The sequence below is a fragment of the Narcine bancroftii genome, chromosome 7 (genome assembly GCF_036971445.1).
Source record: "Narcine bancroftii isolate sNarBan1 chromosome 7, sNarBan1.hap1, whole genome shotgun sequence".
Taxonomy (NCBI): Eukaryota; Metazoa; Chordata; class Chondrichthyes; order Torpediniformes; family Narcinidae; genus Narcine; species Narcine bancroftii.
Window position 1 is genome coordinate 12,913,865 of NC_091475.1, and position 27,612 is coordinate 12,941,476.

Sequence of the window (27,612 nt, forward strand, 5' to 3'; positions counted from 1 at the left end):
GACCATTTACATTTAAATTTACAGTCAGACTTGGTCAGGCCTGAACATGAGTCATAACTACAGTCTAAAAGAAGCAAATAAACCACCCAGATTTAGGGATTGGGAACAAATGATGCCCTGGCCAACTTCACCCTCATCCTGTCTGTGTGGGAGACAACATGGGTTGCAGGTTGATTGGCCTCTGTCGGTTGAGGTTGGTGTAGTTGAACGGTAGGACAATTAGAGTGGAATTGACAGGAACATGGGAGAATAAATTACTGAGAAATAACTCGGAGACTGGACTGAATAGACTCTCTGTTTTAAGGAAACATGGGAACTTAAAAATCTTCATTGCTTCTTTTTAAATCTAATTTAATATTATCCTATGATATTTTGCTTTACATCATTGGTTCTTACAGAACAGGACTAGGCCCTGGTCTAACTTATCCATACCAACCAAGTTGTCTACCCTTTTTTACCTGCATTCAGCCCATATTGCTCCAAACTTTTGCTCCCTCATTAAGAATTATTTTGGAGTCATTATTTTTGCCCATCTGTGATTGCAACCTTGGCACAGATACATTTCCCAGGCTTTTTTAAAAAGACTCCAGCAGGATCCGGCCTCAGGTGATACCCGCCCTCCACCCGGCAAGGCACAACCACCCACGTTCTTTCCTTGCTCCAGCGCAGCATCTCTCATTGCCCAACGATGAGCTTGCCAGTCAACCTCCTGCTGCAGGAACCCATCAAGAAAGAATGAAGTTCAGACTTTGTTCTGGAGATTTGCAAAGTCAGGGTGAGCAGAAGCCATGGTAGTGATTCTTCCTGGATCAATCTAATCCAACTGCATAATTGCACAAAGAATAACAATCTCAATGAAGGATCATTAAAAAGTCTTCCTTGGTAAGAGGATGACACTTCCTGAGAAGAATATAGCAGGCAAGGCTGCCGGCCACCATCATGTCAACCTTCTACAGGAGGTCTATCAAGACCATCACAGAGTGGCAGAGAGGATCACTGGAGTCTTCATTCCCCCCCCCCCCCACCCACCCCATCTACTGGGATTGTGGTCTGAAGAGGGCACGCAAAATTGTTCAGGGTCCCTTCCAGCCTCCAAAGAGTATCTTTCAGCTACACCCATCGGGAAAGAGATGTAGGAGTACTGGAGCCAGCACTGCCAGGCTGAGGAACAACATCTTCCCACGGGCAGTGAGGACGCTGAACGACCAAAGGAACTGCTCACACTAACCATCTGAGACTCTCATATTTACGAAACAATATTTATTTATTTGTATATATGAATACTTGTCCTACATGTGTATTGTTTGTCTGTGTTATGTCTGGTTGTGTGTCTGCGTGTTTTGTACCAAGGCCCAGAGAACGCTGTTTTGTCGGGTTGTGATTGTGCAATCATATGATAATAAACTTGACTTGATCTGATACTCCTGAAATGGAGATCAATGGAAGCAAATTTCCAAGTTTAGTTCACCATTCATACATCAGTATGTTCAATGTTCAGTACATTTAGGATGTTTCTCTATCCCCACAGTCTTTAATTAATTCACTGTTTGTTGCACACCTTGAGAAGGTGGTGATAGATCATGTCCTTTAACCTCATGATGCTAGATTAATCAGGGTCCTAACAAGAGTTTTCTCCTTGTAGAGTTTTGATAAAACAATGTGGGTTGCTGGGCAGTTTTCAGTCACATCAGTCTGGGACTGGAGTCACGCATTGTCCAGACTGAGTTGGGCAGCAGGTCTTCCCCATGAAGATTTAGTGAACCATTGGGTGTCGATGTTTTGAAACCATTTGTTGTTCAGTATCACGCTAAGATACTTGCATTTAATAATAGCTGCAATAGCATTGGCCTGCCTTTCTGTTTTTCAGGATGTTTGAATTCCACTGGACCTTTGGGGTCTTCTCACTTGTTTTTTTTTCTGTCCGTGGCAGTGCCCAGCCGACCACCGGACAATGTCCAAGCCGCTGCCATCTCTCCAGAGGTCATCTCGCTCTCCTGGTCAATGCCACCAAAGGAGGCATTGAATGGGATTCTACAAGGATACCGGGTTATTTACTGGGCAAATCTGCCTGATGGGGGTAAGTACACCGCAGGTCATGGTCAGTGTTATCCTCTCCTGAGAGAAGGTAGGACCAAATGAGGCCATTAGACTCTCCTCTCCCAACTGATAGAGAGTTTAGCAAGAAGGGAGACCCAAGGTGAGAACATAAGAAGCAGGAGTGAGCCAGTTCTTACCTTGAGTTCACACCACCATCCAATCCTAAAATTTCTGATCTAATTTCAGCCTCAACACTACTTTCCCACTCTCTCCGAATATCTTTTATTGTTCACCAGGACTACTCAGGTCCAGATCTCTCCACAACTTTAGTCTAAATGTGGATGAAAGAGCTGAATTCTGAAGGTAGGCTGAACACAAGAACAAATATAAGAACATAAGAAATAGGAACAGGAGTCGGCCATCCGGCTCCGCAATTCAATAAGATCATGGCTGATCTGATCATTGACTCAATTCCACCTACCTACCTTTTCCCCATATCCATTAATTCCTTTATTAATATAAAAATCTAACTGAACCTTAAATATGTTTAATGAAGTCACCTCAACTGCTTCCCTGGATAGAGAATTTCACTACTCTCTGGGAATAACAGATTTTCCTCCTCTCTGTCTTAAATCTACTCCCCTGAAGCTTGAGGATGTGTCCCCTAGTTCTGGTCTCCCTACCAGTGAAAACAATTTTCCTGCCTCTATCTTATCTATCCCTCTCTATCACTCTTCTGAACACCCAGGCAACAAACACCAAGCAGAATATATTTCAATAGTTAGGTCATATCTCGCACAAAGAAAGACGGCCGTAGTGGCCAAAGGTCTAAGGGCATCACTGCACAAATTCTTCACGGTAGCGTCCTCAACCCAACCTTCTTCAGCTGCTTGCCAATGACATCCCTTCCATCCTCAGATCAGATATAGGGATGGTCATTGATGATAGTTCTTTCTTTTTCAATCTTTTTATTAGGTTTCAGATTAATAAAAGCCTAAGAACGATACAAAGAGATCGGGGTTGCAAGAACAATGGTGAATATACACAAACACAGGCATCGAGCAACATCTGTAAACTGAGCCCCCCAACTTCTTAAAGGCCAAACATGAAAAGGAATCAAATTTTATGACAAAAATATCCCCCTAACTAAGAAACAAAACAAAAGCAGGGCAACCATGTTTCAGTAGTTAAACGATTATTTTGTGGTTAATTCCGCTCCTCTGCTCTCTCCAAAAAAAAATGTTGAAAAGGATACTGTTAATAGTTCAATGTTCAAATCCATTCCCAATTCCTTAGCAAATGAAGGAATCCATAATTGCGTGCAGCAAGAACTCGACAACACTTAAGGCTTGGGTTGCTGTGCAGAAAGTAACGTTTGTGCCACAGCGATGCCAGGTAATAATAACTGCATACCCTTGATATTCATTGCTTTATGTCCCACTGAGAGTATCCTGGAAGTGGTCATTGGCCAGAAGCTCAACCATAGCAGTGTTCCTAAAAGACCAAGTCCACCATTGCCACAGGTTCCTCTTCCTCTGTTCCAAATGCTCTGCTGAAGTTGGAACACATTTGTAGCTGCGCTCACTTCGAGCTGCTCTTAGAGAAGGACCATTTTGTCTGCCTGTAGGCTTGAAGCCACTTGTGGCTGACGCTCATTGTAGGGATGCTCCATGTTTCCCACCATTACTTAGTGGAGCTGGTAGTGACCACAAATAACTGTTTGCCCAAAGTAGTGACAGTCACTTCTGAGTCTTGCCAAGTCCAAGAGAGGTTCTTCCTTGGAAATCTTGGTCCTGACTATGTTTAGCTGAAAACTCCTGGAGAGGGTGGTGAATCTTGGAAATTCTGTACCTTTCAGGGTCCAGAGGCCCAACCACTAGAGATATTTAAAGTGTAGATAGATATTTAAAGATCAGGAGTTAAGGGCAACAGTGAACTGGAACAGAAAACCTGAGGCATGGTAAGACGAACTATGATTATATTGAATGGTAGGGGATGCTTGAAAGGTGAGGTGGCCTTCTTCTGCTCCTGTTTTCTTGTGTCTTGATTGAAGATCAGGCCCAGATGAAGACTGTCCATTGATCGTGTGCCTGAGATTGAGGGAGGGCAGTCCTATGATGTGTACCTCCTGTTTGTTTCCCATCAGAACTTGGAGAGATAAGAAACGTCACCACCACCCAGGTTGCTCTGGAATTGGATGGACTTGAGAAGTACACCAACTACAGCATACAAGTGCTGGCATTCACCCAGGCAGGTGATGGAGTCAGGAGTGAGCAGATCTTCACACGTACCAAGGAGGATGGTAGGTTAATGCCAACTTGCCTCACTGACCAGTTTTTATTCTAGTTTGCACATGTTCTTGGATTGCATGGGGTGTAACTTCTTTGATCTATCTGCCATGAGGAGCTGGTCAAATACTTTGCAAAATTTATGTAGGCTAATAGAACATGGAATATAGAAAACTAAACACAGTTCAGACTCTTTGGCCTACAATGTCTGTGCCAAGTTAAGTGAATCTCATCCCGCCTGCACATCCATCCATCCCTTTCCTCTTCATGTCCCTGTCTAAATGCCTCCTCCAGCTGCCTTGGCACAATGTTCCAGGCAACTATCACTGTCTGTGTAAGAAACTTCCTTTGCAACTCACCTCACATTTTCCTCCTCTCACCTTAAATCGATACTCTTTAGTATTTGACACTTTCACCCTGGGGATCCACTCTGTCAACGTCTCTCATAATTTTATAAACTTTCCCCGCGGTCTCCGACACCTCAGAGAAAACAATCCATGTTGGTCCAGGCTAATCCAGGCAACATCCTGCTGAACCTCTTCGATTTTTCCAAAGCCTCCACATCCTTCCTGTAACGTGGTGATCAGGGCTGCCCATAATACTCCAAAAGTGGCCAAACTAAAGAGGCAACGTGACTTGCCATCTTTTATAGTCAATGTCCCAATCAATAAAGGTGAGCATTATATCAAGATTATGCATCAGATTCTGAATCTTTTACAAATGTCCTTGTTATCTCCTCTGAAAGTGCAGCCCCACTGGAGACATGGCAGGGACTATGGTTTAGAAGGGGAAAGTTGAAGCGTGATTGTTGAGTTTACTCTTCAAAGCCAAGCTCACAATTCAGCATTCAAACCTTGTGCTGCTCTACACATGAAGCCAATTGTACTGTTTTAAAAAGAAATTTAGACATACAGCACAGTAGCAGGCCCTTTCGGCCCAATAGCCCGTGCCGCCCAATTGGCCTACAACCCCAGTTTGTTTTGAATGGTGGGTGGAAACTGGAGCACCCAGAGGAAACTCAGTCAGACACGAGGAAAACGTACAAACTCCTTACAGACAGCATGGAATTCCAACCTCAGTCCCAGTCACTGGGGCTGTAACAACGTTGTTCTCACCACTACACTAGCCACTGAAAACCAAGTGGAATAGGGTTTCAACCTAGATTTTCCCAGAATCTATATTCCCACTGACCGACCCCAGCACACGGGTGCTTGTTTCCTCCAAGCTGCCATTAGGTAGCAGTGAGGAACACTCCAACCAAAATTCATCCTCCGTTGCAGGTACTGCTCCTAAGGTATGGTTCTATTTGACTTCAGTGAAATCGAATTTAAGAAGCAGGCTCACTGGGCATTGGACCCAGAGAGGGATAAATTTCTGCTCCATTCTCTGATTGGCTGTCCTCTGTTTCTCAAACCAGATACAGCGCCTCCACCTGACTAGGATTAGCTACACAGCCAGGTAGCCAGACCTCTGATCTTTGCGGGCAATGTCATGTATTTCACGCAGCCATGTTTGCTCACACTTCTTCAGAGAACTGATACGATTCAGAGAGCTATAAAAGGCTTGATCGTTCTTTCTCTTTGATTTTACATTGCATATATTTTAAAAAAAACCATGCTACATCTTGCCAACATAGCCGATGTAGAGAAAGTCCAAGATAGAGTCTTCATTTAAACCGACCTCTATATTCCCATTCAGCAGAAACTTTAAAAAATGAAATAAGCTGAAACTCAAAACAAAGGTGATAAATAAGTTATAAAACAAGCACGGGCCACATTATCAAGCTATGCTAGAGATCGATTGTGAATTAATGAGAAGGACTGACATTCACTGTCTGAGTCAGCATGAGGGCTGGTGAAACCTCCTGGGATTCTCCCTGTGACAGATGGGGGCAGGATTGATCGCCAGCGTTTTTTCTTAATAAGATTGTTTAATCAATTTCTTCCTCCAGGTTTCGAAGGGCCGAGGAAAATAATTTTCACGCCATTGTTTGTCAAATTGTAGTGTTTGGCTTCAGTTGCCATTCTAAGAACTGCAAGAGCGTTTCCAGCTCTGAGGTGCTCTGAACTTCTGATTTATGGGGAATGGGGGTTCACTTCCCTGTTTATCCTGTCAGTTCATTTCAACCAGGAGAGCAGTGTGCTGTTAAAAATATTCCCTGTGCTCTTGCTAAAGTTTGGGAGGAAGAATATGAGACGGGGTTCCTTGCCATTGAGAGACTGTTGCTACAATGGGCACGTGTGAAGGCATTGGACGAGTACAGAACCCCATTCAGATTCTATGGCTTGCCCCAGGATTTGGTTCCCTCCTGAACTCATTGCTCTCTCATCCCTCACCCGTCTGCACCTGTGGAAATTCTCTGAGTTGACGTGGTGTTTTGGGGTTCCAGGGACGTTAGAGAAACTCTGAGTTAATCTTCAAAGCCGCGGGTGCCCACTCAGTGCTGTGCCAATTAGTGGGAAGTCAGTCTGTGGCCAACCCATGTGCACAAAACTTCATGGCCCACCCTTTGGAAGCAACCCTCAAGCCACTGCCTGTGAATCTGGCCCTTGGGCCCTTCCATGGGAAACCTACCCAGTGCAGGATCCAATTGGTGCATGAGCTTCTGACAGTATCAGTGTGAGAAGAATGCAAAGAGCATGGCAGGTATCGGGTTTGGCTTACTTAAAATGATCCTGCATTTACCGGTTAGAATCTATGCTCTAATAAACCTCATCCCATCTCTCTCAACCCTGCAAACTACAAGACATCCACCTCTCCTTCCTGACTCCATTGTCAGATAATTATCTAACTGGCCTTTTCTATATTTCACTTTCAAATTTTCCATCATCCTTCTCAAAAACTCACCTTTCAAAGCCCCTCACTTGTCCAACTTTACTTTTGTCTTTAAAATTTTTGTCCATGTTGTTATTTCATCCTCCAAATCCTTACACTACAATGTTCTTATCTAAAGTAGCAATGATATCCCTTGACATTCTGAAGGATGCATTATTGTTTACTTCATCAATGAACTTTGCAATCTTCAATACATTTAACTGTACTGTCCTCGTTTAATTCTTCTCTGTGGTAAAGCACAATGGTTCCTTTTATCCAAATCTAAAACAAAATATTACAGATGCTCAGGGGTGCAGTGCTGTAGAAGCTCACAGGAACACCGCTCTGGCACCTTAGGGGGCCGCTCCATGCACTCAGTAGGCCGCTCCCGCACCTCGAGGGGTGCTCCTGGCACCTCAGGGGGGGTCACTCAATGCACCTCATGGGGCCGCTCTGGCGACTCAGCGGCCTGCTTCTGGTACCTCAAGGGGCCTGCTCCTGCACCTGCTTGTCGCCCTTTTTGGTGAGCTCCTGCACCATGACAGATGCTGGAAGGCTGAAGTCTGACATACAATTTGGGCTCAAACACCATTTACCAGCAAATCAACAATTTATTTTCTTCCAATTAAGAATGCCCAAAATGTGGTCTGCTCTATAGAAGGGAAAGCAAATGAGCGACTGCTTGGCAGCCCAAACTCTTCCTTCCACAGATTTGAATGCAGACATCTAAGTCTCCAATTCACTCTAACCATTTCTCCAGTGCATTTGTGTATTGCAACTTCCTATGGGATCTGCAAGACCTGCTGAGGTTCTCCAGCACATTTGTATATTCCACCTGAGCCCAGCATCTGAAGATTTCCTTGTTTAACCTCACTCTAAACTCTCCGTCTGCCACTACTGTTTCAGAGAAGTATCTTATCTTCCAGCTAGGCACATTACAGTCCCCGGATTCAACTCACCCCAGCCAGCTTTATGTCGTACTTCCTGCAGCCATGGACTTTCTCTTTTTCTTGTTAAATCATATTTTATCAATATCATATCTTCACCTCACACAGACAGGTCTTTGATATTTGATGATCTTCACTACCCCTCTTCATCCTCTCCACTCACTCCTTTATCTGCAAGTTCATCCTATTTTTCAGTTTCCTGATTAGATGAAAGGTAGTTGACCTGAAATGTTAAGACTGCCACACTCTTGAGACGTCGCCCAGCCTTTGAATATTTCCAGAATTTCTGCTTTCTTCCATTTTTACTTAAAATGACGGGCTTTTGTGAGCATTTTAACACCGAAGTGGATGAACAGTTTTACCACAGCAATCACCGAAGATCTGACCAGCCATTGTTCCTGATCCGTATGCCCCTCCTTTGCAACACTGACTACAGAAATGGAGGCAGCTCACACACATTGCCTGACACCAAGGGGCTTCACAAATCCTGCGCTCCTCGGCTGAATTTGCCATCAAGTATCTTGTACAATATTGCCGTGAAGGTTATGAAGGGCTTTGGAACATAGACAATAATAGGTGCTGGAGTAGGGCATTCGGAACATTGAAAAGTATAGCATAGGAACAAACCCTTCAGCCCATGATATCTGTGCTGAACATGATGCCAAATTAAGCTAAATTTATGCTGCTTCCATATGATATCCCTTTATACCCTGTATTCAAGGAGCTATGGACCTTGTCCGCAGATCAATGCTGTTAAGATTCCTTCCATGAACTGTCTACATTCTTACATTTGACTTCCCAAAGTGCAACTCTTCACATGTGTGAAGATTAAACTCCATCTGCCATTTCTCTGCCCATATCTATAACCAATCCCCATCCTGTTGTATTCTTCATTGATCAGAAGACTACCAATCTTTGTGTCATCTGCAAACTTACTAACACACCTCCATATTTCTTCAGGCTAAAGCCCAAAATGTACTTTCTATAGCAAAGATAAAGGCACTTTGATGAAGGGAAAACGAAGCCTGAAACATTGGTTATGTATCTTTATCTTTGCTATGGAACACTCTTTGACCTGCTGAGTTTCTACAGCATTGTTCTTTCACCATATTTCATCATCCAAGTCATATATATGTATCATAAACTACAGGAGTCCTTATGCCGATTCTTGCGGAACACCAACGCCTTGGACATCCAGTCGGAGTACACTACATCACTACACTCTGCCTTCTACGGCTAAGCTGATTCCAAATCCAAACTTTCAGTTCTCCATGGATCCCATACATTGTTAAAAAGCCTTGATAAGGTAGACATAAAGAAGAGGTAAGGAAGATCTCATCAAGAAGATTTGTGTTCAATCCCCAGAGAGTGTTGAGAAGATGAAACTGACGACCACCAGGAGAAATAGAGGTAAGCAACTGAAGTGTCATTAGGGAAGGAAAGAGCATCCCGTGGTAAGGGAGGCTGCAGATGGATACAGAAGGCAAGGGAAACCAGAATGGATAGGATTGGACAAAAGGCCTCAGGAAAAGGTCCACGTGGAACACAAACTTGTGTGGGCTCACAAGGCCAAAGACCTTCAAAGTGTACTCCAAACTTAAGTAACGATTTTCTTTTTCCATTTTAGTTCCAGGTCCTCCTGGTGGAGTGAAGGCAGCAGCATCCTCTGCCACAAGTGTGGTGGTTTCATGGCTCCCTCCTCGGAAGATGAATGGCATCATTTGGAAGTACACCATTTTTTGCTCCCACCCGTACCCAACAGTAAGGAACTGTAAATGCAGATACTGTGCCGTCCGCTTGGTTTATACTAATAATTTTGTTAAGTGGTTGTGGGGTTGATGATGGCCCTCAACTCTCTGCCCTCAAGTATGTCAGTGAGCGCTAGATTGAAATAATCCAGAACGAGCCCTTCCCACCTTAAATGTGGTTACTTCCAGCCTTGCCTATCCTCCTGAGGAGCCACATTTAATATATATTTGTGCATGTATGTCTGTCTGTTTGTCTGTTCCCCAAGCAAATCAATATGAAGCACACTAGAAATGTCCAAGGAGCTTCAGTCAGGGTAACATTTGATGCTGAATGTCATGACCACACTGAATTTAACCTTTAAGGTTACATGAAGTTCAAAAGTGTTTTTTGATCAGCTTGCACTGACTTGTATTACTGTTTATTTTACGAATATTTACTAGCACTGACTTGCATTACTGGTTACTATAATTCTGGTAACATTTGATGCTGAATGTCATGACCACATTGAATTTAACCTTTAAGGTCATATAAAGTTTAAAAGTTTCCAAAAAAATTGAACTTGCAGCTGGGACACCTGAATTAGTTACAGGACTGTACATCAATGTAGATTCAGAATAAAAACAAGTGGCCAAACCCAGTTCAATATGGGCCTAAATAAAGCAAAGCAACATTGGCAGAAGCTCTTCACAAGCCCGTAGAGTTAGACAAAGGAGAAAGGAAGTGGCAGCAGAGGAGCCTCAGTCTCGCCCCTCACTGTTGAAGCTTCCAGGCATGCAAGGAGCAGGCAGCAGGAAACAGAACAGCAGTAATACGCCCGCCTCAGTGCTCAGTCCTCCAGACAGCCAAGGGGCCGGCAGCGGGAAACACAACAGCAACACCAGGCCCGCCTCAGTGCTCAGGCCTCCAGATAGACAAGGAGCAGGCGGCAGGAAACAGGAAAAATATATGCAGAATTACCATGAAGTTTTTTGGGTATTTTGTTTCAACCATGTAGTCAACAACTGAGCGTTTTATTTCCTGGGTAATACCGGGTATCCTGCTAGTCCTCAATAAATATTAGCTCAGGCAAAATACTGCCTCTCATTTCTAAAGTTAGGATGAATTATATTCACCCAGAGTTTTGGCTATCATTGGCTCCAAGCCCATACTTTTCTTATATTTAAATCCCTTGGTCTTTCTTTTGTATCTCTTCTAGCTCACACCCTCTAAGATTACTGCCTACCTCTGTGTCTACCGTGTTACAATGAGGTAGATCTCCTTTGCTCTACAATTGGTAACTTCACTTTGCACACCTCTGGAATTTGCCGTCTTTTCTCCCTTCTCCAAATCGACCTCTTCGCCCCACCACTCTCATTCAATCCTTGCAGTCATCCCTTTACTTGGTCAAATTACAGATATGTTGGCCCTGAACTCCAGTGGCCCTGTCCAAGAATTGTGCCTCTGAGAACCAGCATTTCAAAACTCACCCGATAGCTTTGGTGCTGGTCCAAATGCGAGTGAATTTTGAAACATTAAATATCCTCTGATATCGATAAGCATTTAAGCATTTCTAACAAAGAAGCAAGGAATTCCAAAAAGTTAAGAATTATTCAAATATAAATCAAATAATACTAAATAATTAAAAATATTAAACAAAAAGGAATTCTCTTCAATTTCTTTCCACAATCCTTGTTAAAATCAATGGGTTCACAGGTTCAGTCTGACCTGAAACAAAATATGAAAGCTAATTTCTCAGAATCATTGATAGAGAATCTTTCCAACACTCAGCCCACTGTGGAGCTAAGTGGGAAGTGCAGGAGGAAAATGGACTGAAATTTACCGTGACAACTATTGCTAGGACACCACTGTTTGACCCTACGTGTGTGTGTGTGTAAGTCTCAGAACATTTAAGTTAGTCCATGCTGGTTAACGTTCCACAAAATATGGGCCAAGTATCTCCTGATTTGATTATGATCAAATTTGTATGGTCTCGGCATAGTTTAGTATTTTTTAGTAATTCTTTGTTATGAGTGATGGAAGGGCTGAGTTTCAAAACTACACACATGAAACTTACATTGTGATTAAATAACCTTGATAAAATATTAAAGTTGAGCTCATTTGGCTTTTTTTTAAATGAAATTAAAATGTATGGAAAGTGAAATAGTTTAACGAGGGGAGAAAAGATGAATGGTAGATCATTTACTGGGAATAAAGTTCAAAGAGATGGCTGGTTATCTCCACTTCAGAGGTTGAATCAGACACTTAATCAATCTGAAATCTATTCTCATGAATTTATAAGAGTTAGATATTTGTAATATTTTAAAATGGAAGATCCTGGAAGTACTTCGAAGGAAGGATATTTACCAGTTAGGTTGGAGCAGACTGCTTTTGCCACTTGAATGCGATTTCATGAATTCCAAACAGCCAGATGGTCCCTGACCTGAAATGTCACAGCTGTTCCCGGCTGGTTTGCATTAATCCAGCCCTGACTGCATGCATTAAGCATGGAAAGCAAGCCAATTTATCGACAAGTAATTTCAATAGCACGGACTTTGGAATTGCTGAATTTGACAAGTTATTTACTCATTAAGTCAACATTAGGTTTATTATTTGTTACTTTATCTCTCCTGACCTTGACCTCCCAGAAAAAAAGCAACAAAATACCCCTAAAGTGCATTTAATACCTTATATTAATCAAACCCAAAACGTTGGTTAGGTCTCTCTATCTTTGCTACATAAAGTATAGTTAGACCTGCGGAGTATCTCCACTATTGTGTTTTTACAAGAGCATGGGCACCTTTTAGGGAAACTGTTATAGACTCACCAAAAACTAATCAATTGAAAATAATTGGATTTTCAATTTTGATGAATTGTTACAATCTAATTTAGAATCCTGTACTCCAAAGACAAGTCCTGAAGTTGAGTTGGTGGGGATATTTGTGTCTTCTTAAATATGCTGCAAAGTTACCTTTAGTGTAGTAACAACTGCATTTATGAAACATATGAACATTCACTGTGCCCAACAAATTCATGCTCTATAGTCAATTCAAAAATATAGGATTACAAAGATAAATAAAAAGAGAAAAGAAAGATTTATAGGATTGCAATATTTATAATGTAATGGATTTATGTTAATCCTTAGTATAATGCTAAAACTATATTTTATCTAGATATGGTTTAATAAGTTAGTTGTGGACTCACACACAGGTCACAGCACATTTACAGGTACTTCATTCTCGGAGTCTCAGTATCTAGGACAGACAGAGCTACTGGATTTCAAGTGGGACTTAATTATTCAAGACTGCTGAAAGAAGCCATCTGGGTTTAATCAAAGCCACTTAAACCTCTTGAACAGAGATGAGGTCAGGGGTTGTTATGGATATGGAATGGTTTTGAAAAAGGAACAGAATTTTAGTAGAAATAAAACTAACACTCATATGGTTTCCAAGAACTGTGACTCACCTCAGCAATGATGTAGCGGTCACATGATTTGGAGAAATATATTACCGAATCAGACATTTTGAGTTCAGTTTTGGAAGAGTTCAGTTTGGAGTTGACAGGAGTCAAAACCCTGTGACATACAGGTATTGAAACCTTGTAAAGTCAGGGTTGAGTTATAGTAAATAGAATCGGTGGTGTTGTTGTGTGTTACTCCTGGGGAAAGGGGAACACAGAATCAGTGACTTTTGAAATAAGGAAGAACATTTCGCTGTCTCTTTGGAAAGGAGGACAGATTTCTACTGGGTCTATTTTTGTGTGTGGCCACTTCATTTAACCCTTGTCTGCTTTGTGATTTCATCATGGAAGAAGATAACCATATTTGTTTCACCCTTGTCTGGGTTTGTGAATTCATCGTGGAATAAAATTGCCACATTGTGAGTAAAGAGGGCTAAAGGTATAATGTTTGAAAGTGCTTTATTATTATTTCTGAACTGAGAATATAAGACCTTCAAGCAAGACTAAAATGATGGTGAACTCTTTTAAAATTTAGACATACAGCTCGGTAGCAGGCCCTTCCACCCACAGGTCTGTGCTGCCCAATATACAACCAATTAACCTATGCCCCCAGCAAATTTCGAATGGCAGGAGGAAACCAGAGCCCCCGGGGAAAACCCACGCAGATGTGGGGAGAAAGTGCCAGCACAGGATTCAAACCCTGGTTCCGATCACTGGCACTGTAAAGGCATTGAGCTAACTGCTATGCCAACCATGCCATCCTAAAGATTGACTTTTCAGAGTGGGACTTTAATTATATACATACATACACATACACACACACACACACACATTTACATTTACACATAGTGGGGTTAAAGTTAGACTTAAGTAAGTTTAGAGATAAGTAAGAAATGTCATGTTGTTAATAGTTTAATTAAAAACAATTATTTTGAATTTACCATTGTCTAGTGAATTTTCCATTGCTTGTTCCTATGTCGCGCTAACAGAGTCCCTTTAGTCCCAAAAATAATTGAAAGGGTTGTTAGTTCGTAACAGTAACATTTATATAATAGATTTGAAATGTCACCCAGTCCACACCAGGAATTGGGTTTCTAACTAGAATATTAAAAAAATACTCTTGATACATCCTCTGTAGAATGTAGTGAGGATGGAAGGTGGGAGATGAACTTTCCTCAGCCTTCGCAGGAAGGTGCTGGGCTTTCTTGGCTCCATAGCCAAGTGGGAAGAGATCTCTTTTTCTCCTACTGATGCTGCTTTGATCCTCTGAGTTCCTCCAGCAGATTGTTTTTTGCTCCATATTCCAGCATCTGCAGTTTCTTGTGTCTGCAGCCTATCACCAATGCAACAATGCCAGGATTTATACTGTTTGGGCAGTGGGGAGTGCAGAAATCTATCTAAACAAAGCAGGCAAACCCTGCTTTACACGATTAATGTATCCCGATTTTAACTCACAGAAGACGGATTTGCATTAAGTGACTAATAGAATCAATGGGAATAATTACAATTAATCCCTTTTAGACCGTCCGTCAAGACTAAACTGTAACTTAGAAAAATATTTCTCCAAAGTTGACTGGACTGATTTTGATTTTTTTTCTCATTATACAATTTCCTGTAGCTGGCGTTCGCTTCTTCTAAATTGCTGCGGACGTTCGTTCTTCTTCCCACATCAGGATCAACATTTAGATAAAAATCCTTGACGGCTTCAACATTCATATCTTTCGAGTTCTTTGACTGTAATTTATTTAGCCTTATTACAGCTGTTTCACCCTCTTTGTCGTCAGCTTCTTCAAATGCCCGTTGCTCATCGAGTTGAAGATCATTTTCGCTTGATTCTTCTACATACGAATCAAGCAATTCTCGCACATTTTCTGTATCCACGTCGAAACCTATGTTACTTCCATTAGCAGTTTTCTCTTCAATTATTTTGTCCGTGGGACTGAAGCCATTTGCACAATGCGGTAAAAGATATTTCCAGACTGCTCGCATACTTCTTGCCACGAAAGTTTAATGTCTTCAATGGCCTGCTTTATCTTGTATTTCTTCCAAAATTCTGTAGATGAAATTCCATTTTCTCCTGACGCTTCTTGCAGTGTTTGGTGCAAAAGTCCTTCGAAGATGATATACTTCGAATGATGCAAGAGTTCCTTGGTCCATTGGATGCAATAAGGATGTCGTGTTCAGTGGTAGAAACACAACTTTTACATTTTCTTTCAAGTCTCCCAATGAAGTAGGATGTCCTGAAGCATGATCTAACAGCAAGAGTTCTTTAAAACTAAGGTTATTATTCTTGCAATATTTTTCAACTGTTGGGCAAAAATACGAAACTAACCAGTTTCTTTGGTTACTCATGCTTTTTTATTAGCTCACCAAGTAGCTGGTTGAGTTTAACTTCGAGTGCCTTTTAAAGCAGGGGGGTGGGGGAGGGTGGGGGGGGGGGGGTGGGAATTCAGAGTACGTTACACTAGTGCAGGTTTAATTTTTAGTCCCTGTCTGCATTGCCCCTAATAAAAGGGGAAGTCGATCTTTCGAAACTTTGTATTCTGGTTAAAAAAAGTTTTTGTTGGCATTCTTTTCCAGAATAGGCCCGATTCATCAACACGAAATATTTGCCTATCATCGTAATTGCCGCCTTCAACAATTTTTTTGAAAAATTACTGGAAATTTTTATCAGCATTTTTATCAGGTGCCAGCAGTTTTCCCCTGTGATTATTACATTGTGAGATTCTGATCGATGCTTAACCCTAACCCTAACCCTAAACTTGCAGCAAAAATTTCCGTATCCCCTTGAAATTTATTCTCTTTAAGCATTGAAAAGATGTTTAAAGCTTTGGTTTGAATGTTTTTTTTGTACAAAGTGGTTATAATCTTCAATCCAAAGATGATGTAGTCGTCTCATTTCAATCATGACTGGACTTCTGTTTCGAGTCATTTGTGTTCTTTATATTCGTGCTTTTTACTTGAAATGGTACGTATTGTTGACTCATTGGAGCCCAGACTGTGTCCGATTTTCACAATTACTGGCACCGTCTTCATGTCGTTTAATAACTTCAAGTTTTTCTTCTCAAGTAATTGCTCCTTATCCTTTTAACATCACTGTCTGATTCTCTTTCCACATTTGCTTTTATCCATATTTAATGGGGGCACACACTGAGGCTGACTGTCATTTCCACATATTTTATTTTGGGCCATTCACACGATCTACTTGTAACTTGAACTCCCAGAAATTTCCAGAAAGAATTATTACACGGATAAAACTGGAAATGTTTGCAGTTTTCCAAATCACAGTAACAGAAATTTGCATTGATTGAAGTAGCGTGTAGCAGGGTCTGCCTGTAATTCCTTCCACTCTTGTCTTGGGCAATCTCTTAACCAAGTCCCAATGAGGAGCAATCAGTCCCTCATCCACACCTTCAGAACCAGATTCATTGAGGTAAATAATCTCTGCAAAGGTGTGATCAGCAATGAAGATGAAGGGAAAACTGAAACTGTTGACTTAATCAACAGCCTGTTTCATCATGGAATAATCTTTCTTCTTTCTTCTTTGGCTTGGCTTCGCGGACGAAGATTTATGGAGGGGGTAAAAAGTCCACGTCAGCTGCAGGCTCGTTTGTGGCTGACAAGTCCGATGCGGGACAGGCAGACACGATTGCAGCAGTTGCAAGGGAAAATTTGTTGGTTGGGGTTGGGTGTTGGGTCTTTCCTCCTTTGCCTTTTGTCAGTGAGGTGGGCTCTGCGGTCTTCTTCAAAGGAGGTTGCTGCCCGCCAAACTGTGAGGCGCCAAGATGCACGGTTTGAGGCGTTATCAGCCCACTGGCGGTGGTCAATGTGGCAGGCACCAAGAGATTTCTTTAGGCAGTCCTTGTACCTTTTCTTTGGTGCACCTCTGTCACGGTGGCCAGTGGAGAGCTCGCCATATAACACGATCTTGGGAAGGCGATGGTCCTCCATTCTGGAGACGTGACCCATCCAGTGCAGCTGGATCTTCAGCAGCGTGGACTCGATGCTGTCGACCTCTGCCATCTCGAGTACTTCGACGTTAGGGGTGTAAGCGCTCCAATGGATGTTGAGGATGGAGTGGAGACAACGCTGGTGGAAGCGTTCTAGGAGCCGTAGGTGGTGCCGGTAGAGGACCCATGATTCGGAGCCGAACAGGAGTGTGGGTATGACAACGGCTCTGTATACGCTTATCTTTGTGAGGTTTTTCAGTTGGTTGTTTTTCCAGACTCTTTTGTGTAGTCTTCCAAAGGCGCTATTTGCCTTGGTGAGTCTGTTGTCTATCTCATTGTCGATCCTTGCATCTGATGAAATGATAAATAGAATAATACCTAGTGTCGCCGAGAATATTCTCCCAGAATCACAGTGCGGCTTTCGCGCAAACAGAGGAACCACTGACATGGTCTTTGCCCTCAGACAGCTCCAAGAAAAGTGCAGAGAACAAAACAAAGGACTCAACATCACCTTTGTTGACCTCACCAAAGCCTTCGACACCGTGAGCAGGAAAGGGCTTTGGCAAATACTAGAGCGCATCGGATGTCCCCCAAAGTTCCTCAACATGATTATCCAACTGCACGAAAACCAACAAGGTCGGGTCAGATACAGCAATGAGCTCTCTGAACCCTTCTCCATTAACAATGGCGTGAAGCAAGGCTGTGTTCTCGCACCAACCCTCTTTTCAATCTTCTTCAGCATGATGCTGAACCAAGCCATGAAAGACCCCAACAATGAAGACGCTGTTTACATCCGGTACCGCACGGATGGCAGTCTCTTCAATCTGAGGTGCCTGCAAGCTCACACCAAGACACAAGAGAAACTTGTCCGTGAACTACTCTTTGCAGATGATGCCGCTTTAGTTGCCCATTCAGAGCCAGCTCTTCAGCGCTTGACGTCCTGCTTTGCGGAAACTGCCAAAATGTTTGGCCTGGAAGTCAGCCTGAAGAAAACTGAGGTCCTCCATCAGCCAGCTCCCCACCATGACTATCAGCCCCCCCACATCTCCATCGGGCACACAAAACTCAAAACGGACAACCAGTTTACCTATCTCGGCTGCACCATTTCATCAGATGCAAGGATCGACAATGAGATTTCATCATGGAATAATAACCTCCCAACAACTCTCTTAATCCAGGTATTGTCAGATTACATCAATCTCCAAGTGATGAACCTTGGGAACTTTGAAATTCTTGCAGGTATTTACAACTGCTGGACTGATCACTACCTAATCCTGCAGAGAGTGATCTCTCAAAGCCTCTCTATCATCTCCATCCACTTGGCATCTAAGTAGTACTAGTCACAAATACGTCTCCACAGGAAAACCCTTGTAGGAAGATTCAAGGACCCACAAAGAAGGCTCTGCTCTGCCCCAATGATGCTCCCAATCTCCATGAACCGTTGTGCCTGGACAGTGCTGAAGTCCCACCACAATTGGCACTTATAATGAGGTTCTCTGCTTCTCCACCGGAGAGCACGACAATGAGTTTGGAGAGAATGATCGTGAAATCCAAGAGCTTATTCGTCGGTCTCTGAGGTCAAAGTTCAAAGAGTAGAAAGAATGCAGAAAATTACAACTCACCAATGCTTTTGTGGATTCTTCAGCACTGATAAAAGATCAAGGAGACTACCCCACTGAGCTCTCAGAGTGGAGGAAAGTTAGTGGATGACAGTCTCTCATCGACGAAGGTGAATCTCTGGAATTTTCTCCACAGAAATTGGATTATTAGTAGTATTTAAAGTGAAAGTGGATAAATATTTAGTGGATAGAGGAATAGAAAGGTATAAAGAAATGGAACAGAAAAGAAGTTGAGGTCAGTATAGATCAGCGATGATCATATTAAACAACAGAACAGGCTTGAAGGCTGATGCATGATCAATTACACAAAGACTGAATTTGCCAAGACTGAAGCCTTTTATTTACAATAGATGTTCAGCATCTTTGTACTCGAACTTGGGGTCAGGCTTGTGGCATGGCAACCTTTATGGGGGAGAAAGGGGGAGGAGTCATGAGCCGGCCAGTGAGAGCAGGGTCAACCAGGAAAAGTCATGACATTTTCATATGGCACACAAATATGTACAATAGTGGTTTTGCACCAAATGCCCTGGTAGTCTAATCCTGTTCTTAGGATCTCTCGTTCTTGTGTGTCACAAACAGAGAAGCACTCAGCATCTGCTGGAAATAACACTTTCAACACATCCTCAAGTGAGACTACCAACTCAGAGAAAATGTCGCTGTAACCATGCCTGTATTTTCTCTATCTGGACAGCAGAGGGTGCTAGATTCCATCTAAATGGACCCTTGCTGAATCCTCCATTCAAAATCTGTCTTTGTTTTATTTTACCTGACTTTTTTTTAAACTTTACAAATGTAAAATCAAAACAGAAAATACAGGCAAAAGGTTGAGATGAAATTGGAGACAAAATTCAAGGTGACAAGTCAATAGTTTTTGCCTTTGTTGTCACACTGTCAAACAAATGTAAATTGATGTGAATCTTAGAATCAAGAATTATTTCAAAAGGGAGCATCTTCTGGAGATTTTAAAGCAGAATGGAAAGAAATCCAGCCCATGCCACATCCTAGCAATCTTTAAAAGATTGGAGAGAAGTTTCTGGTTTTTCTTCTGTAAATCTTTATCGCAACTTAATTAATTAGTGAATACCAAGCTAGTCTTAATATATACAGCAGGTCATTGTACAGAGCAAGGGAATGGTAAAAAACCAAGGTCTGCAGACGCTGTGGTTGAAGTAAAAACACGAGGCTGGAGAAGCTCAGTGGGACAAATGGTGTCCTTTATCTAGCAAAGATAAAGATGCATCACCGCCGTTTCGGACTTGAGCCCTTCATCAAGGTATGAGCAAAATGTAGATAGGTGCCCAAACAAAATGGGGGGGGGAGGGCAGGGGGAGGAGCACAGGCAGGAGGTAATAGGTGGAGATGGGGGAGAGGGGATGGCTTTGAGCACGGAGAGGGAAGGGGGTGGAGAGCTAGAGGAAGGAAGACAGAGGGATGGAGGAAGGGAGTAGACCAGCAGCAACCAGAGAAATCAATGTTAATGCCATGCAGTTGGAGAGTGCCCAGACTGAAAATTAATGTTGCTGCTCCAATTTATGGGTGGTCTTGGTTTGACATACATGAGGCCATGGACAGACATGTCAGCGTGGGAGCGGGGTGCAGAATTGAAATGGTTGGCCACTGTCGCTGATGGGAAAGTGCTCAGCAAAGTGATCTCCCAGTCGGCATCCAGTCTCTCTGATGCAGAGGCCACAAAGGGAGAACTGGATGCGGTGGATGACTCCCGCTGATAAACAAGTGGAAGTATTGCTTGGAAGGACAGTTAGGGGCCCTGAAAGATGGTGAGGGAGGAGGTGTGTGGCATGCGTGTGGCCCTTCCTGCAACCGCAGGGGAAAGTCCCAAGGGATGCGTGGACGAGGGAGCCTCGGAGGGCGCGGCCCCTACTGTGAGTGCTGCTGTGTGAATGTTTCTGACGCAAAGTCCACAGACTGTACCACAGGCTTTGATTGGCTTAAACTTTGCACATGAGTCTTAGTTATCTTTGCTGGCTCCATGTCTGACTGTCCCCCAAAGGAGCCAGTTCGAGTCTTCATACAGGCTGGTGATTGACAGCCAGCAGGTGGGGCCAGCCTCCCAGGTTGCCTACCTGCAGGTACAGTGGTGGGCCCCCGTAGTAGACCAGTAGTCGTGCAGCCAGTGTAGTGTTGTATCACCACACCTAAAAAAAGTGGAGAAGGGAGGAGAGGGTAAGATGTGTCAAGTGGTGGGATGGTGTTGTCGGTGATGGAAATTATAGGGGATAGCAGTACCCTGCTTCAGCTGCTCTCTCACCAACAATGGGTCTCGAGCGTGATTCACTCTTCATAGTCTTGTATAAATGTCAGCAGGTAAATACAGGAGGCAGTGTTGTGAGTTTGAACGCACTGCCTGAGAGGGTGGTGGAGAGGAGACAGGAAATCAAATGTAGACATGACTAATGTTCCCTCTCATTTTTAGTAGCTAGTGTGTGCAAAAATCTGACGTTGTGCAATTTTTTTTTCCTGTGACAAAAGTGTGTGTGCACCGAATGCTTGTGCAAATGTCAAACTGGAACGAGAAAGATGAAGTGATGTAAATTAGTCATGTACAATTGTGGTAGTTGGAAAAAAAACTACCAACTACTTAACAGAAACAGTTAGCTGAGAGATTATTTTCAATAAGTATAGTTATTAATTGCTACATTATTTTAGGTAACTGACCTTTTGTCCACCCATTCATTTCCTTTTTGTACTGGTTGCAAAACGTTTGAGCGTGCACGCACAGCCTAGAGGCAAGACCATTGGGTTAAGGGCAACGCTGTTCTGTTCTCTTGCCTGATTTAAACAGCCAGTGTTTGAATGACTATTTGCTGGGAATGTAGCTGGGTTACATATTCAGATTTCCTGCTGGCATTGAGGAACGCCCTGGAAGCCATTGAGTTGATGAGAGCAGTCCTTTCTGTCCCATTTCCCCACTTATTTCCTTCATTCATTCTCTCTCACCTGCCCATTAATTACTTCCCTTCCCCTTGTAGGGGAGGGGGAGAAGTACAGGCTAGCGGGTTATAGATGGAGTGAAACATGAAAGTCTGCAGATGCTGTGATTGTAGTAATAACGGAAATGCTGGAAGAACTCAGCCAGTATCACAACGTCCATACAAGGTGAAGATATATTTCCGATGATTCGGGTTTGAGCCCTTCTTCAAGGTATGGGTGAAAATAGCCAAGCTTCTGAATTAAAGGCCAACAGACAAAAGGTGTTAATTGGATATGATAAGGAGGAGAGGTGAGAATTGATTATGGCTTTGTGAAAGGAGAGAGAGAGAGAGCTGGAGAAAAAGAGATGGGGAAGAAGATGAGGGGTTAACAGAAACTGGGGAAGTTTTACAGTTTCCTTTGACATCCCCTCCTCCCCCCCACCCTCCCCCCCCCCCCCCACCCCCATCTCCTTTCCTTGAGCTCTGTCTCTTTCTCGGTCTTTCTCTCTATCCTTTTCCCTCTGTCTCCTTTCACAGAGCCAAAATCAATAGTCATCTCTCTTATCATATTTAATTAACACCTTTTATCTGTTGGTCTGCATCCCTTCCCCTCCCATTTTTCCCCAAGCCTTTAATTCAGAAGTGTGTCTATTTCCACTCATACCTTGAGGAGGGGCTTAGGCTTGAATCATCAGTAATATGTCTTTACCTCCTATGGGCGCTGCGACACTGACTGAGATTCCCGAAGCATTCCTGTGTTCTGGTTATAGGTGGATGGAGGTGAGTGGATTATAAAAGTGCAAACCACTCACGGGACCACTGAGGATAAGCACTGGTAGTGAAAAAAAGCTGGCAGGCTCTCCTCGTTATTCCAGCCAATATTTATCCTCCAAACAACATCAAAAACAGATTACCTGGTCATTATCACATTACTGTTCATGCTTTGTTGCTGTGCGCAATTTGGTTGGCAAATTCCTACATTACAATTGTAATTGTAAAGCGTTGAAATTTGCTGTGTAAACACGCAGCCTTTTCTCTTCCTTCAGTTTGATGGGTTTTTGGTGTCTTGATCTTTTTTCGTCAATTCGGCCGACCCAGAATTAAGGCTCTAAGTTGACATAAATTTAGCTCCTTCAAACCCCCTCCCGACAATATCTGAGCAAACCTCAGGTCCCGTTCACCCATCGCCACTCTTACTTCAACAGTGCCTTGTCTTTTACACTCTCGCACCTGTTTTTGCCTTTCCTCGTCTCCACAATCTCCTCTGCAGCACCCCTATTTCTCCTATAGTTCCACCACAGACAGATTTGCTTTCAGCTACAAAAGCACAAAAGGTCGAGAAATTTCTCTCCGAACCATGGCACCTCTCCTTCTTCAAGGAACCCCTTAAAACCTGCCTCTTTGATCAGTCCTAATAACTCCTAATGTACTCTGCATTAAATATAATTTGGCAATGCTTAGATGAAGCACATTTGAACATTTAACTACATTCAAGACACGAGGTAATTGCATGTTATCACACTAGTATAATTGCTAAATATGTTCTTCGTATTACAGCAAAGCCCCAGGGTGTTTACCCAGCCAACTAGATGGCTATAGCTGGAGAGATAGAGGCTCTAAAACCATGACATAAATCAGAGCCCATACTGGTTGATTATTTGCCACTTTATTAACCCTTTGTTAACCCATTGCTGTTAAATGATTTATGTCCAGTGGTGACTTTGTTCCATAGGCATTGTGAGTGATTTAATACTGAGATGGATTGCCTCAAATAGAATGAGAAAGATTGTTACTGCCTAATTAAAGTTCCCAGTTTCAATCAAAGCTTGAGTAGATAGGGTGAATAATTCACCTTAGCACGTCTCCCCAGCATGACCGATAGATGAAGCACAGGTGTCACCAAGGCTTGTGTTCTCCGCTCCCAATATGGAAGGATTGGCTGAATGTCCAGGGAGATGAAAGCAGATCTTCTCATAATGGCCATCATTGCACCCCCCGCTGTAAACGTCAGAAGATTCCTCCTGGCTGGCATTTTCCCAGCTGCTCCCTGTTGTCAGATGTATATTTCCAATGGAGGGAGGCAGCTGTGGGGCATTCTTTGTGTTTACTTCAATCCTTCAAGTCTTTTAACATCCATCACTTTACATTTTCAAATTATATTTGAAGTAGCTTGAATTATTTTGAATAACTTTGGTGTCTTTCAGAACACCAGAGACATTTTTTTTTCCAGCAGCTGTTGACAACTGGCTAAACAAGGCCATGGCTCCCTTCTGTCAGTGGTATTCTGGGCTGGATTTATTGGAACTCCACTGCGAGATAGGTTTTACATTTTATGGGCAGGGCTTATTCATGTATGAGCGGGACTTATCCTTGCTTCGCCATGTGATGGGTTCTACGCTTTGTGGGCAGGGATAAAGGACTAAAACTCTGCCTGCCTTAGTCTCAACATGCATATGGGCTCAGCCTCCATAACTTTCTGCATCGGAACATCCAAAGGAAGCCATCTGTGCTGCCCCTCTTAGCTCCTCTTGTGTTAGAAAGTTCCAAGTGCTGGTGAATGGTGAGGGCAGATAGTCATCTGATGGTCAGCATGGACATAGTGAGCCAAATGGCCTGAACCTGTGCTAAATGCCCCATGACTCTATAGTGCTGTGACGTCATTTTCTCCCCGATTTACTGCTTGCAGTAATTTCTTTGTGAATCGGCACTGGCCCAAAGTGGAATCATTTTAACTGCATTCATTGTTTAGAACCATTTGGGTATGACCCGGAAGTTGTGACTTTTCTCTTAAGAATTCCAGCCTTTATTCAATTGTGTTCCTTGTCCCTTATTGGTTGTTATAACCATATAACAATCACAGCACAGAAACAGGGCAGTTCAGCCCTTCTAATCCATGCCGAACACATTCTCCCACCTAGTCCAAATAACCTTCCTCATCTCTCTCTCGTCCATATACGTACCCAACCTTTCCTTAAAGCCCTAACCGTAAATTGTACTATCCGTAAGTTTACGTCAGAGGGCAATGACCAGAAATCCAATCAAACTTTATCACCCAGGAACAAAACTGATGATTTATGCATAACTACGCTCGTCGGGATTCATTGTTCTTCCCCCTCAAGCCCTGATGTAAATGCTGCAGAAAATGGATTGATTAGCAATGACCTTGGAAAGTCGAAGCCTTGTTGGCTCTTGAGGTTCGCTCTGGCACAGTACACCTCCTTGTTTTCCTCCGCAGGTGATCAGTGAATTTGAAGCCTCGCCAGATGTCTTCTATTACCGTATTCCCAACCTCAGCCAGAACCGCCAGTACAGCATCTGGGTGGTTGCCATCACCGTAGCTGGGAGGGGAAATTCCAGCGAGATCATCACTGTGGAGCCAATTGCCAAAGGTAAGATGGTAAACCAGAATGGGTCATGGGTTCGAATCCAGCACTGTCTGTAAGGAGTTTGTGCATTCTCCCTGTGCAACCGGATGCTCCAGTTTCCTCCCACCCTTCAAACACATTCATGGGTTGTAGGTGCATTTGAGGGGGGACAGGGTTGTGGGCTGGAAGGGTATTTTACCATGCTGCCTCGTCTAAGTTTAAAAACATGGTCCTCTTTGACAACAACCTCACCCTCTCCCTGTACATAGGTAATGTATCTTGCACCAACTAGGGTGATTTTCCTCAGTGCCCTGATGAATAGCTTAGGTTTATAGTCTCTTCCATGTGTTGAGTTCCTTTCAGCATTTTGCTCAGTTTACCTTTGTATGGGAAGATTTAGGTAAGATTCGATCCATTTTAACCTCAACTACACTTCACTGAGAGCAATTGTTGGTGATAGGAATTTTGATTTGTCTAGAGGGTAGATATTGAGGCCCATTCATTTTGCTGATGTTCTTCCCCGATCTGTCCAGTTCCATCCTCCTTAATTTTTTACCTGGACAATAAACTTAGCACGATTCTAACTCGATTAATGTGCTTTTCATCAGCTCCAGCCCGGATTCTAACATTCAGTGGCACTGTGACCACGCCATGGATGAGAGATATCGTGCTGCCGTGCAAAGTGGTTGGAGACCCGGTGCCTGCAGTCAAATGGACGAAGAACAGGTAAAGGGTGAGGTTTTGCCTCGGTCGGGCAGCAGAAAGCCAAGCTGGTGGCCTCTCCAGGGGAGATACCAGGGCAGAGTTGATATGGAGATCCGCCTGTTGCCCATGCAGTGGGATTCCCCCCCTCCATGCTAATGACAGGTCCAAAGGAATGGCGAAAGTCAATACAGTTTGGTGCCAGCGGCATTGCGGGAGTTGCCCTGCCAGTGCTGGGTACAGCATTCAGCTGCCTTTGGGATTCCGACTCTAGATTTTTCTTCGGGGTTAACTCCCAAAGCCTTTCCCATCAGCGGGTAAAGACACAAGACAGCGGAGGTTTGAAATCAGAGTTTTCCCTCCCTAGATGAGTTATGTTAACTGGTTTCAAAGCGCCAGCGGCCCATCTTTTCCTCTTCTCCCGTCAATGAGAACAGCTCTGCCAGGCATAAGAACTATGCCACACGTGAAGACCAGGAGTTGGACTCGGTTGTCAGAGGCTATTTAAGATGCACCTCATGAAGAGCATTTGTGTAGTAGTGGGAGCTCGTCCCCCACTATCACCCTTCGGCTATGGCAACCTTTAGAGCAGGGAGAAAATGTGCATAGGAATCAGGTACTTTGCCACAGTTTCCAGGGAGTTAACACATTTCTTTCATTCATTCCTCAGAGCTCAATCCCATGGTTAGTGAAGGCAAACACACCATATGCCTTCTTACCAACTCTGCAGTAGCCTTGAGTGTCCTATCGTCACGGACCCCAAGATCTCTCCATTTGTCAATCCTGCTCAAAGACTTCCCGTTCTTAGCAAAATGAATCATTTCTCACTTCTTCTGGTTTAAATTTCATCTTCCACTTCTCAGCCCGGTTCTGCATCATATCAATGTCCCTCTGTAATCTCTGACAACAGCCCTCCAGGCTGTCCCCAATACTGCCGACCTTTGTGTCATCTGCTGATGTACTGACCCACCCTTCTACTTCCTCACCCAGGTCATTTAGAAAAATCACGAAGAAGAGGGGGTTCCTGCAGAACACTACGGGTCACTGACCTCCATGCAGCATGCGAGCTGTCACCAACCATCTGCCATCTGCGGGCAAGCCTCATCGAATCACTGTAGTCCTCACAGTGAGATTATTCCCATTAGATAGGATTTGCAGGATTGGGTGGCATGGGCTCATGGGCTGGAAGGGACTGTTACTGTGCATTTTGTCTAAATTAAAATTTTTAAATTAAGGAGTTTGATGACCAGGACCGTGGTTTGCATTTGTGTTCTCTGCTCTAGCAATGGGACACCAGTCCCCGTCCTAACTGATGGGCGCAGGAGCATCTTTAACAATGGCAGTTTTGTCATCCGCACGGTAAAGGCAGAGGATTCTGGGTACTATAGCTGCAAGTCCGTTAACAGTTGGGGATCAGACGAAATTCTCCTCAACCTTCAGGTGCAAGGTGAGCAAACCCCACTGGAAGTGGCATCCATTTTGATTACTTCTTTCTGCATTACGAGAGTGCTTTCAGAGATCTGAACTGGAGGCTGTTTTGTCGCACAGACTTGATTTGTATGTTGTGCACGTGTTTTTAACGTGAGCTGCAATGACTGAAGCACGTCACACGTGAGTACGATGCTGTTGATGCTGAGTCTCTGTTGAAGGCCACCATCCAGCAGGAGCGGCTGGAGAAGGAGCAAGAAGTGAGAGCTGCTTGTTTTTCTTTCCTAATCCCAACAATACCAAAGATAATTATGCTGTAATAGACACTATCTGGTTAAAGAGCAA

General features: G+C 43.3%; 1 protein-coding gene across 1 annotated transcript in view; it reads left to right on the forward strand.

Moving 5' to 3' along the window:
- The window catches only part of LOC138739957 (cell adhesion molecule DSCAM), a 454,986-nt gene that overhangs the window by 348,342 nt on the left and 79,032 nt on the right, over nt 1-27,612 (forward strand). The window contains exons 18-23 of the mRNA XM_069892422.1: nt 1,931-2,077; nt 4,184-4,339; nt 9,714-9,847; nt 25,008-25,161; nt 25,746-25,863; nt 27,123-27,286. Of these exons, the coding sequence (XP_069748523.1) occupies nt 1,931-2,077; nt 4,184-4,339; nt 9,714-9,847; nt 25,008-25,161; nt 25,746-25,863; nt 27,123-27,286 (873 nt within the window). The remainder of the gene's footprint in view (nt 1-1,930; nt 2,078-4,183; nt 4,340-9,713; nt 9,848-25,007; nt 25,162-25,745; nt 25,864-27,122; nt 27,287-27,612) is intronic.